The following is a 13,609-nucleotide window of genomic DNA, read 5'->3' as shown; positions in this document are numbered from 1 at the left end:
AGCTGAGCACTTTTTGCAGAAAATAATTTAAAGGTAGATCATAAAATAACACTGGCTTGTCTTTTGAGAAAGAAAATTGCTTGTTCATACATTTGTTCTTTAAAGCAGCTTATCATTGTAGGTGGAAGTTCTGCTTTTATGTAGTCTGCATTCATGACATTCCAGTAACTTTTGTGATTTTGAATTCTTTGCCTCCATTTCAAGTTATGTACAGAGTGCCCTCAAGATCTTCAAAGCAGCTGAGGAGTGCCGGTTGGACAGAGATGAAGAGAAAGCCTATGTACTTTACATGAAGTATGTGACTGTGTATAATCTTATTAAGAAGAGGACAGATTTCAAACAGCAACAAGTAGGTATCCAGTTAGGAGTAGTTTTATGTATATTTTGATGTAAAGTTAAATATTGCATCTGAAAATTCAAGGTAATAAACCACTGATTGGAGAAAGTGAAACACTTCTATCAGGGACACCATAGGCGAAAATTTGCATTGGGCACTAGGCACCAAAGCGCATGGCAGTAATCCACTATTGTGATGGACAGTGGAAGTGCAGTTGTCTCTGCTCCTTCGCTCTGTAAGATCTGTATATTCAGAATAATGCCAGAAATGAGACAACTACTCATTTCCTGTAAGTTCAGAACTGGAAGCTCAAGAGGGAGAACAGCCACTCATTCCAATCTCCATTTGAAACTGTCAATTATTCATCTATGACATAGTGCCAGAAAGATCATGACTAATGGATTTTTTTCTGTATACATTGGGCAATGGTACACTGCTTGAAATGGTTCTATGCTTCTTGTAATTTCAGGATTACTTTCATTCAATGCTTGGACCTACAAACATAAAAAAGGCTATTGAAGAAGCTGAAAGACTTTCAGAAAGCCTTAAACTCAGGTATGCTTAAACAGCATTAAATGTTAATACGTGTGCTTGGTTTTTTGTTATCTTCTACCGTATTTTTCCTTATTAAGCACAGAGAAGCATTCCTCCTGCAACATTTTCAATTAACTGAGAGTTCAATAAGAGGCTAAAAATGTTTCGGCATAGAGTACCTCTGTAAGTGAACGAGAGAACGATTGCAGTGGAACTTGAATCCCCTGTGATCTTTATAAATGACAGTGCTGCATTCATGGCTATCTATAGTGTTAGCCCTTGGCTTTTAGACATGTAGCAGAAACTTGGAGTCCTAGACCACCTCATTCAGGATCCTGTTCCCAAACACACTCTCTCTCTCACTCACTCCCCAGCAATTGGTGAAGATTGGGGAAGTTAGAATAATCAGCAGCAGTTCATCACAATAATAATGAAAGCATGAGCAGCATCAATTGATATAAAGCCATATCCAATATTAAACAAATCCAAAAGCACTCTGGAACATGACAGTCTTGGCCAGCTGCCTTAAAAATAACAGGAAGGAAGGGGGATGTGCATCCCTAGAGGAGTGGCTTAATAATGTTGCTGCTGCAGTTGAAAACATCCTGATCTGTGTGGCCAACCATTGTAATTCAGACATAGGGGGCACACAGAGGAAGACCTATGAGGAAGACCTATGGTGTGCAAATGAGAAGTATCCAGGCTCATATTATTTAGAACTTTTAGCAGGCTTGCCATAAACACATAAGAAGCTGCCTTTACACAAAAATCAAACCATTACCCATCTCGCTAAGTATTCTTGACTGGCAGCAGCTCTCCAATCAAATCTTTCTCACCTAGATATGGCGTAATAATAATAATAATAATAATAATAATAATAATAATAATTTTTTATTTATACCCCGCCCATCTGGCTGAGTTTCCCCAGCCACTCTGGGTGGCTTCCAATCAAGTATTAAAAACAATACAGCGTTAAATGTTAAAAACTTCCCTGAACAAGGCTGCCTTCAGATGTCTTTTAAAGATAGGATAGCTACTTATTTCCTTCGCATCTGAAGGGAGGGTGTTCCACAGGGTGGGCGCCACTACCGAGAAGACCCTCTGTCTGGTTCCCTGTAACCTTACTTCTTGCAATGAGGGAACCGCCAGAAGGCCCTCGGCGCTGGATCTCAGTGTCCGGGCTGAACGATAGGTTGAATCTGGGGCCTTCTAGATGCAAAGCATGTGTTCTACCACTAAGCTGCAGCTCATACCAAACTATTGGCTACTTCTGTTTCATTTTGTCTCAATAATTCTATTATCCTTTAACACAGCTATAACCTTGTAATAGTGCATTTTTCCTTATTTTTGTAAATATGATGAAAATGTGACCTGATATGTGTAGGAAAACACATGTAGCTTCTTATGTTCCCCACACAATTTTGTAGGAGAGCTATGGCATTTCATCTGGGCCTTTGATAGTGTGGTGCTTTTCCTTAAGAAATCTTTTTAATAATATTTCCTGTTTTCCAGACCCCCGAATGTAGTGGCACAACTACCATCCAGTGCACAGATATCAGTCAGGCGTCCCCCGCGCCTCCAAAGAAACAATGTGCCCTTGTTTTTCAAGGGCAACAGTACGATAAAGTATTTGGAATGCTCCCAAGATATTCATGAATTAACTACTTTGGGAATAATCCAAATTCTTTCTTCGACACTTCTACAACAGTCTCCAAGTCAAGCTCTAGTAGTAGCATGTTTTGTTTTTTCTGTTCTCCTGTGGTACAAGAGCAGTTAATAACTGAATTTAGAAATTAATTAATGTGCAGGTGGTGATTAAATGGTATCTATAAGAAGGAGGAAGAGTGGTTGACTTCTGCCTTGATGAAACCAGATGAAATCTTTTATCTGACTTCCTTTAAATAAAAAAAATAGAATTTTCATCACTCAGACATCAGTTTCTGAAGTCTTCTTTTAGAATTTAGTATGCTATTCTTGTTCTGTAGCCAAGTAAGAATATTAGTTACATTTGTTTACTCACCACATTTGGAATGCTCACATACATACGCTGTTCTGACAAACCATCCTATAAACGGTGATTTTGTGTTTGTTTAATATATTTAAAACAATAGAGATCTTACATTTTTGTCAACTTCAGAATAGTACTTGCTTTGCATTTCTAGTAAAATATTAAGGCTTCAAACCATTCTTGCATCCATCAGAGTAAGCAGCATGTAAAAGGATGCATGATGTTTAGGGTCTATTGTCCAGAAAACCAAATGGCAATCAGATGGTAAAGATTTAAGGATTATCAGGCTTTGGCTGATATGTTTAGTGAGCACTTACAATCTTCCCCACCTAGAGGCAGGCTCTGGTAGGTCTCAGCAGTGACTGGCTCCCAAGTCCTCCAGGAGAATGGTTCACTTTTCCTTCTTTGGTGGATGAAGAGAACCAATCACTGACCAGGATCTTCAAAGGCTTGGTCAAAAGTGTGACTGATGTCTCCTGGGAAAGAGGATGAAGAACACATGCAAGTTACGTATTGAGTTTCCTGCCTAGGCTTGTTGGAGGCATTAACCCAGCAATGACTGGCTTTCTTCATTCACCAGAGACTTGGGCATCTTAACAGTAAGTGCCAACAAAACAATCTCTTGCAATGAAAAAAGCAAATTGTAAATTGTAATTCTTTTTTAAACTAGATATGAAGAAGCCGAAGTGCGGAAGAAACTGGAAGAAAAGGAAAGGCAAGAGGAGCAACAGTTGAAAAAGCAGGAATTGAAAGATGATGCAAAAGTTTTAACCAAAACCTCTTCAGAAGATTCATCAGATCCCAAAGGAAAAAATCAAATGGTAATTGGGTCACTTAATCCTTAAAATGTTATCTGTTGTAAACATTAAAAAAATCTAGTCTAGGATTTTGGAGGTGGGGGGAGTTGGCTTATATCTGGCAGCACCTAAAATTAGATTATTTAAGTTTGAAAACAAAACTTAGCAGTTTCTTGGGGTTAAGTGTGTTGTTCATTAAATACATTGTGCTTAATATTTCATATATTCAACAGGCTTATCCTGTTGAATAATTCTGAAGGTTGTCTATTTTAAATCCTACTCAGGCCCGAAAAGGTCATCACCATTCTAGCCTGTAACTGCTAAACTGAGCAATCTGATGGGTGGCTCTTTCTTCACATTGCAAGCATGTATATCTGTCAGGGAACTGACATCAGAGCGAGAGGTGAAGGGGAGGCTCCCAGATGATGCTGGCGAAGGACCCAGCAGCAGGGGGAGAAACAGCTCAGTGGAGGGGGAAGCTAATCAGCGCAACACCAGGGAGAAAGGGGGGCAGATGGGGGAATCGGAGAGAGGGCTCCAGGACTCTTCACTGGACATCAGTGAGGAGAGCCCAGGTCCTCCGCTGCCCACGCCCTCCCTGCGCAGAAGACTCCCGCGCAGTAAGAGGAGGAGGAGACTGGGTGTCAAACAACTTTTATGTTGGAAGAGGTTCAAGAAACGCCCACTGACGGATTCTGCCAGCAACTGAGGCAGCCGCGATGAGCAAGAGCTGTGCAGTCAGAAAGGTTTAACAAGGCAAATTAGCCTAGAGAGGCACCAGTTTACGCATGAGTAACTCATAGCCATTACAATATCATTGGTCTACCTTGAGCTGTGAAGTTGAGATGGACCTTTAATATTGAGTTTCTTTAGACTGATGCTAAAGGCTGGAAAATACCATATGATCACCAAATCCTGTCCCTGTTAAGGCACTTAATTCAGATAATGGATTTCTAGCAGTGTGTACACATGCCTGGATACCAGATGACTCCAGGCAACTAAAAAGGGGAGCTAGGTGAAAGCAAAATCCCCAGTCTGAATTGGGGGGGGGGGGTTCTTACTAACTTCAACTCTGGCAGAAGGCTACCTTGTACTATGTTATGATTGGTCTGCATAAATCTATGCAGCCACTTCTGTTTTGCCATTTTGACAAGAGTGGTTGCTTCAGAAAGGCCTGGTTTAATCACAGGTGTAAATCCTGTTGAATTTAATAGGGCTTACATTCAGGTAAGTGGGAACAGGACTGCAGCCTTACTGACTTCAGAAAGTTGTGTATGTGTGAATTAAGAATATAAAAACAGCTGCTTTTAATGCATTTTTAATTGCTGAAAATCCTTTTTTTAAAAAATGCTAACGTAATATAGATCAATGGTGAGAAGAAGAGTTCAACAGAAATAAAGAATCAAGCTGAAACCGGTAAGTGACATCTCTCCATTATCCTCAGTTCTGCTCTCCATAGTAGAGACTACAAACAGAACAGGAATTTATCTGTAGATCACTCTTGTCTAAATGACTCAAATAAGTTAATTCATAGGGACTACAAGAAAGGCAGCTGTTCTCACCAACTACTCCCATTCATGTGGGGCTGCCTAGATAGACCTAGGAGGGAATTCCTTTCTATCACTAAGTACAGTGGTGCCTCGCAAGATGAAATTAATCCGTTCTGCAAGTCTCTTCGTCTAGCGGTTTTTTCGTCTTGCGAAGCAAACCTATTAGCGGATTAGCGCTATTAGCGGTTTAGCGGCTATTAAAGGCTTAGCGGCTATTAAAGGCTTAGCGGATTAGCGGCTTAGAAAAAGGGGGGGAGCGGAAAAAAATTGGAACACTTGCAAGACGTTTTCATCTTGCAAAGCAAGCCCATAGGGAAAATCGTCTTGCGAAGCAGCTCAAAAAAGGAAAACCCTTTCGTCTAGCGGGTTTTGCGTCTTGCGAGGCATTCGTCTTGCGGGGCACAACTGTATGGAATTTGACCCAGAGGTGAGAGCAAAATATATCTCATAAGTGCTCCCCATGGTGAAGTGTCTGCCTGAATGCTTCTCCCTATCTCGGTTCAAGTAATTTTCTAAGCATTTGCAATGGATACTTTACATAAGATCTGTATGTGCTATATTCACCCTGTTCGCATTTTGTGTTCCGGAGGGTAACGATAAGAAGATACTATGATTTGAAAATGGGGCTATAACCACCGAGATCAGACGGGATTGGGCATGTTCAAGGTGGTATGGCTGTAGGCAATCCTAAGCAACGAGCTTGAAAGTTGTAAGATACCACTCAGAAATCTGTGCACCTACATTCTGCAATTTCTTTATGGGCATCTTCACCCATTTTAACAACAGCTGTTCTTTGGAGGTGTGTGGGAGGCCTCCAGTACAACCAGGAGTGAAGCCCCGCCCCCTCGTAGGGATAGGCAAGTCATGTGACAATAGGGATGTAAAAAGGCTCTGCCTGCACCTCTTTTGACTGCCTTGCTGGGAATAGATTTTTCTCAGCTCCTTCTTGTCTGGATTTCCCTTGATATAAAAAAGTGGCTTCACTAAGTGCAGTAAATGATTGCAGACGACAGGGCAGCAATGGTGGGGCTGTGTTGCTCTCCTGGCTAACACAATGCAGCTCATTGCTGCCACTTGCTAAGAGTGAGGGACAAGGCAGCAGAGAACTTGGCCTGGTGCAGGTGCATTGGGGAAACCAATCCATAGAATCAAAGAATTGCAGAGTTGGAAGGGACCCCAAGGGTCATCCAGTCCAACCCCCTGCAATGTAAGAATCTCAAGTAGATTCTCAGCATGACAGATGCTCCCAAAACCAATGCTTTTAAAGTTGCGCCCACATCATTATTGTTGTTGTTGTTATTGCCAAGCTTCCTCATGCATTGCTTCCCTGGCAGCCCCTACTGGCATTATACTTGTTCACAAGCATATTTCAGTGAGAATCATCTCTTTAAAACATTAATACAGTTATTTTTTTAAAAGAACTTTAACAAGCGTTTGTATTCTGATCTATCAGCTTTTTAAAAAAATAATTTCTCTCTCCCAAGGAACAATCACAGCAGAGGAATTGTTTAAAATGATGATGGACAAAAGCATTAAGTTGATGATAATGGATGCTCGGTGCTTGAAGGATTACCAGGAGTCCTGCATTGCAAACTCTGTCTGCGTTCCAGAAGAAGCTATCAGTCCTGGGTATGGAATAAACTTTCTTAGCAGAGTCTTAAGCCTGTGTACCGATTAAGCGTTTAGCATTTATCAGGAGTAGAATGGAGAAAATATGGAACACCTGTTTGTCCAGCTACAATAAAAGGCCTAAAGTACACACAGTAGTCTTGGCGACTGCTTCTTTTTTGTAAAGGTGCTTAGTTGGTCTACGGAACTTTAGGACATGGGATATGCTGATGGTCCCTAGTTTAATGGACCTTTAAAAGGGCTTAGCAATATTGACAGCACTTGTATAAAATGCTTGTGAGGCAGTACTCAGGCTTGGAACCTTAGGAGTAGACAATCGAGAATGGTTGTATCCAGTACTATTCCTAATCAGAGTAGACCCATTGAGATTAATGGGCATGACTGAGTCAGTGGGCCTACTCTGAGTAGGACCTAGCTGGATACAGCCCTCTATCTGTAATACATGGTGGTACCTTGGGTTAAGTACTTAATTCGTTCCGGAGGTCCATTCTTAACCTGAAACTGTTCTTAACCTGAAGCACCACTTTAGCTAATGGGGCCTCCTGCTGCTGCTGCTGCACCGCTGGAGCACGATTTCTGTTCTCACCCTGAAGCAAAGTTCTTAACCTGAGGTAATATTTCTGGGTTAGCGGAGTCTGTAACCTGAAGCAGATGTACCGTATTTTTCGCCCCATAAGGTGCACCGGCCCATAGGACGCACCTAGTTTTTTGGGGGGGGGAATAAAGAAAAAAAAATTATCCCCCCCCCCCGCTGGGGCGGGAAGCTGTCCCCCGAGCTTGTGGGGCTGGCGACAGGGAGGAGCAGGCTTCTCCCGCCACCAGCCTTCAAACCAGGTCAGGGGACAGCGGGAAAGGCACGCTGCGCCACTCCCGCTGTCCCCCGAGTTTGCGGGGCTGGCGACAGGGAGGAGCAGGCTTCTCCCGCCGCCAGCCTTCTAACCAAGTCGGGGGACAGCGGGAAAGGCGTGCTGCACCTCTCCCGCTTCCCCCGAGTTTGCGGGGCTGGCAATGGGGAGCAGGCTTCTCCCCGCCGCCAGCCTCCAAACCAGGTCGGGGGACAGCGGGATGACGACGTTCCGCCTCCCCGCTGTCCCCCGAGGTTGTGGGGCTGGCGGTGGGGCTCTCCAGGCTTCAGCGAAAGCCTGCATTCGCCCCATAGGACGCACACACATTTCCCCTTCATTTTTAGAGGGAGGAAAGTGCGTCCTATAGGGCAAAAAATACGGTAACCCGAGGTACCACTGTATGATACTAGGCATAGTTGGAGCAATAATGCCATGGTGACAGTGACTGCTGGCAATAAGCTTGTGAAGATAAGTAGGTGTTAGGGAAGGGAGTTTGGCATCAAGCGATCCATGGGGAGGAAAGTATGCGCCAAGTCACTGCTTGGGCTCCCCTGTCTCCTCTTACTGCTTTCACTACTGTGATTTTTGTTCTTTTTGAAAGGGCCTGCCTCAGCTCAGCTGAACCCTGCATTCAATCAAATATCCAACAGTCAATCAAATACCCAACAGCTGGTCACCAAGAGGTCAATGTGAAATGGAAATGTGCATGTTTCTGGTTGCACACTTGGTTTATGTGAGAAGCCTACTAGACCAGGTGGCACTAAGTGACACTTGCAGAATTGAAGTCTCCAGGCTTTACCAGGGCCATCCCAAGACATTTTGCAAGACATAACAGCAAATATGCCCCCTGCCAAAAAAAAACACCAATCAATGAACACAGTAACATAAAATAGCCAACTTATTTTTGTATCTGAGACAGAAAATCTCACAAGTGCCTCTCCCTGGGAATAGAAATGCAATAAATCAGTAAATAAACATTTAATTTCTCTTTATGACACCCCAAATTAGTGCCTGAGATGGCTGCCTCACTCTGCCTAATGGGAGGGCCGGCCCTGCTTGTTAAGATGTAACGGAGTGGTGTCAGGCTTGGCGACCTCGGCCTACTCTGCATTTTATTGTGTAGTCACCATTGTCCCCCTGGACAGCAATTGATTGCTGCCACAGCTCCTCCTTCAGTTGAATGACAGATTGCACTTTGTGAATTATTTTCCCCCCCTTTCCTCTCCCCCCCCCCTTATCTTTTATGTTACTGCTTCAAACTTTAGAGTCACCGCTAACAGGATTGAGGCTAAACTCCCAGATACATCTAAAGAACCATGGAAGGAAAGAGGACAAGTTGATTATGTTGTTCTTCTTGACTGGTTTAGTTCAGCCAAAGACTTGCAATTAGGAACACCTCTGCGGAGCCTCAAAGATGCCCTTTTCAAGGTGAACATGCTCAGGTTTATTTTTTTCTAGTTACCTTGATAAATGAGATTCCCAGTAGATGTAATTCTGTGTCTTAGAGGGCTGTGTTTTGGTAGCTCTGTCAACAGACACAATCTTTTACTATTTAACTTAAGTCTGCATAAATTTCCATAAGTGATACTTTCCCATGTAGACATAGCATTTGCTGATGGTTTTTCCCCCTTAACAATAGTTAAATGTTATCTCTGAATAGCTAAACAGTGATTAAAAATTGAGCACAAACCAGAATGTAAACCTGTAGTGTTAAGGCAATTAACTGTGGCTCAATAAAACATTGGCAAAGGAGCTTCCATGCCTTTTGGAGATGGGGCTCAGTTAAACATTTAGTATTTATTTCGTAGTTTTAAATTGCTAAGAAAGAGTGGGATATATGATTCTTTCAATAAATGTATAATATATTCTTTTTCTAAAGTGAAAGATACAGACAGGCATGACTTTAGCCTTCCTCAAATAGAAAGCAAAATGTTATGGCAATAAATGTAGATGGGTAAAAATGGCTTCACGTATACAATTTCTAAAGAGATACTGAGGTTTTTGAGGTGGTGTACTGAAATGTCTAAACATTTAGAATAAACTGCCCCATAATAAACAAATGTCAGAACAATGTAGTTTTATCTGCCATTTTTATATGTTAAATGTATATTTGTTGTAAAAATAAGGAAAAGACAATCCATCTCTTTCCATTTCACAGAGTGCATTATCTAGCCACATGACCTGATTTTGAGAAATACGAGCTTCGCTTTGAAAGTTCTGTTGCTTATTGTAAAATGTTTTGTCTTTCAATTCCAGTGGGAAAGTAAAGCTGTACTGAAGAATGAGCCCTTGGTCTTGGAAGGGGGTTATGAGAACTGGCTCCTTTGCTATCCCCAGTATACAACAAATGCCAAAGTAACTCCACCGCAGCATGACAGGAGTGAAGCCGTTTCTGTCTCTCGTATGTATTAAAAACACTTTCTGATCTAAAGAAAAAGTTTTCCTAATACTGCAGTTCTGTCCACAACTTACTCAGGAGTACATCCTACTGAAATCAGCGGGGCTTGCTTCCAAGTAAGCTCCTGTAAGACTGAGCTGCACAGATTGCGTTCCTAGCCTACTTATTTATTTGTAGATCCCAAAAAATCTTCAGACTATTGCGCAGAACTGTTATTGTGGGTGAACTGCCTTTTAAAAGTCAGGGTGGGAATATATTTCATGACCTATGATGATCTTGCCACCTGCTTCAGAGATGAAAAGATTATATTTAGCATAATTTGGATATCAATAATCTGACTACAGCTCTGCTTCTTGGGGGCTTGGCTTGTCATTGTTCATATGGATCACTTTCAGGTGATTGCTTGTAGGAGAGTGAATTGCTGCCTAAATGTCCTCCCTATTTGGAGCTTTTGGAGGACATAATCCAAATTGAAATAAAACCAAACGGCCACGGTATTACACATTGAACACATGATAAATCTGCAACTGGTTTCGCTCTGTTGTCAGTTGGTATTTCATTAAGTTTAAATAGTAGATCCTAATGGTTGTTACACTGACATATCTTTAATCCTCTTTAGCAGTTGACCAGATTAAAAAACAGTGAAAGCAATAAAGCATAGAGGTGCACAGTTACAAAAAAACAAAATGTAAAACAGCAGGCTATGACTGAAGCAATAGATTAAAAGCAAGCTGAATAAAAATGACCCAGGACAGATATCTAAAAACTAAAAAAATCCTGGTGGATCTCCTTTGGAGGGTTTATAGCAATCTCATTGCCATCACCGCACAGATCCTGCCTTGCGTACTTGTCTGTCTAATCCACGAGTGGGGAACCTTTTTGGCTTTAGGAGCCAGATCCTCGCCAGGCCCTTGCAGGCCAAATTTGACAGGTGAGCGGGGCTGCTGACCTGACAGTCACGTGGTGTCATTGTGACGTCATGTAATTGACAGGTGGGCGAGGCTATCCACCTGCCAAAATGCCTCCCATGGGTTTCGCAAGCAAAGACAATGGGGAGAACTTCTCCAGCGCTCTGCCTTTGCCATCCCCTCCAGTCGTCCCTATTTTAACGGGATATTCCCAGACTTACAGAAACCATGGCTTCTGATTGGATCCCAGAATGTCACGGGGACGAGCCAGCACTTGCAGTGGTGCCATGCTTGACTTGGGAGAGAGTGCAGTTGACTTGGGAGAGAGTGCAGCCCCAAAAGATGCACTTTTTTGGTTCTGTGCTCTTGCCTCCCAATTTTCATCAGGGGAATGTTGGAGGGTATGCTTTGCTTGTAAAACATGGCTCTTTTTCTCCCTTCTCTGTCGTTTGAGGTGGGTTTTTTCAAAAAAGGCAGTGAGGGGGCTTCTCCAGCACTGTCTTTGCTTGAGATCATGGACTGAGGGAGGAGACTTGCAAAAGCCTTCCCCCTTCCCTTTTAAGTACCCAATCTTGAATTTGAATTGAATTTATTACGGTCCCAGACCAGACTCACATACCATACTAAACAAATCAGAAACAGTAAAATTAAATCTAAATTAACAATCAGTATAACGATAAACAATATAATTATGGCAGCAGTTAGAATATGGGTTAAGTCAGTCTCTACAATATTATCTATTATTTGCTTCTAAGGCCTTAGTCTTTATAATAGCACAACTTGTTCCCTAAGATTTATGGCAGCTGCGCAAAATTTGGCCACCTTTAGCGTGATCTCCGGATCCTTGTCCTTTATCAGAGATTTTAAACACTGAGGTTCGGGCCCACTTGGAATTATCTGTATAACAGAGGTGCTAAAAACCAAGTGTATATCCCTGTAAAAACAGCATCTCTCAAAAGGGCAGAACCAAGAGGTGTTCCTCCAACACTGACATTGACTGTGGCAGAGGAGGAGACACATTTGGGTAACAGTTCATTTAAACGTACGTTATTTCTCCTCTCTTACAAAAGTTTCTTAAAACAAAATCATAACCTTCTTTGCATGTTTCAGTGGATTTTACTTACCCGTCTTTGGAAGAACCAGCTCCATCCCCAGTTCCTGTTGTCCATGTAAAACCTTCTGTGGTGGAAGTTACCGAAAGACCTAATATTGCAAATGATCAAGAGGAGAGAGTGGACACGTTTCAACCCCCAGCTCCTTGTGGATCAACTGCTACTCCTGCTAAGTCTGAAAACCTACCTGCCATAGTCCAACCAGTGTCTGCAGTAAAGATTATTCCTCAGGTGAGTGATTCTTAGCAAGAAAAAAACTTTCTACTTGGACTGTGACATAACAGGGCCATCTTTTTGCCTTATTTTATAGAATTGCTACAGATAGGATGAGCCTGCCTTTTCTGAAATACTAAGAGAGAGGAAAGGCCTGCACTGTAATACAATAATTGCAAGGTGAAATAGCTATCCTGTAAATGTTTCCAGCTGCCTTGCTAAGAAATATGAAGGAAAGACCCTGGTAACTGGTTGGGGAAGAAAAGACCTTGTTCTGCATGGACAAAAATCATAAACCTTAGGCCTGTGTAACCTGCTGGGTGATTCTCTTTAACTGGCAGAGCAAACCTACTTGAGTCGCACTACAAGAGACTTTGGAAGCATTCAAAATTGGCTTCTGTTTGGAAATTTCCAGTGCTCTTTTCAGCATTATCGCTTCCAAGGCAGATAACAAGACCATTAAAACAGTAAAACAAATACTCAGAAAAGCGATAATAATAAGCAGCAGAGCCATATGAGCATAAAAATCACACCAGTGACAGTTGAAGACAAGTTGTTTGAGTGGAGATTTTTGTCTCAGATTTTATCAGTGCTGGATTGAAATTGTATTTATGTGTGGGGATTTTTCCTACTGTTAAATTGCTTTGGGGAGTTATATGGGAAGTATTTAATAAATTTAATGCATAACATTTAGGGGAGGAGAATTGTTCATCTTAGAAATGCAAATGGTCCGCAAGTACAAATGCGTGTTCAGGTATTTCTCACCTAACCACCCCTGTAGGTTCTCCCTGGGAAGCGGATGGGGCTTTCTCACTTCTCTTACTACAGCAAGACCTGATTCTGGGCAACTGAGGATTTAATCTCCCAAGATGAGGAGAAAACCCATGTTCAAATAAAACTTTCTAGGCTATACAAGCATAATTCCCCCCCCCCCCCAATTGTGTGCAGGTTTTCATTAGGGTTGTAGCATATTCTCCCTCATTACTAACTTTTAGGAAGGGTCTAAAAACATTCCTGTTTATCAGTGCATTTTGTGACTGAAAGATCTGTTGTTGGCAACCCTGAAATTATTAGCTATGAAAGTAGTTGATTGTGTGGTTTTTTTAAGAAGTTTTTAACTGTTTTTATAAATTGTATATTATCGTTGATGTGTTTGTTGCCCTGGGTTACTTCAGGAGAAAAGGCAGGATATGAATAAATAAATACTTTTGCCCAGACTAAAATACCTTTGTAAAACCATAAAAGTGAGTAGTAGAGAAAAATAATAATAATAATTTA

At 41.9% G+C, this 13,609-nt stretch overlaps 1 protein-coding gene across 3 annotated transcripts in view; it reads left to right on the top strand.

Annotated features, from left to right (window-relative positions):
• Positions 1-13,609, top strand: part of USP8 (ubiquitin specific peptidase 8) — a 35,121-nt gene that overhangs the window by 6,979 nt on the left and 14,533 nt on the right. For all 3 annotated transcript variants that reach the window (XM_082198344.1, XM_082198345.1, XM_082198343.1), the window contains exons 3-10: positions 205-349; positions 807-892; positions 3,550-3,700; positions 5,041-5,092; positions 6,711-6,855; positions 8,966-9,128; positions 9,957-10,101; positions 12,117-12,349. In XM_082198344.1, coding sequence (XP_082054470.1) covers positions 205-349; positions 807-892; positions 3,550-3,700; positions 5,041-5,092; positions 6,711-6,855; positions 8,966-9,128; positions 9,957-10,101; positions 12,117-12,349 — 1,120 coding nt within the window. The remainder of the gene's footprint in view (positions 1-204; positions 350-806; positions 893-3,549; positions 3,701-5,040; positions 5,093-6,710; positions 6,856-8,965; positions 9,129-9,956; positions 10,102-12,116; positions 12,350-13,609) is intronic.

This window comes from Podarcis vaucheri (assembly GCF_965113315.1).
Source record: "Podarcis vaucheri genome assembly, chromosome: 14".
Lineage (NCBI taxonomy): Eukaryota > Metazoa > Chordata > Lepidosauria > Squamata > Lacertidae > Podarcis > Podarcis vaucheri.
Note: the sequence above shows the minus strand (reverse complement) of the source record. Positions and strands in the feature narration are given on the sequence as shown.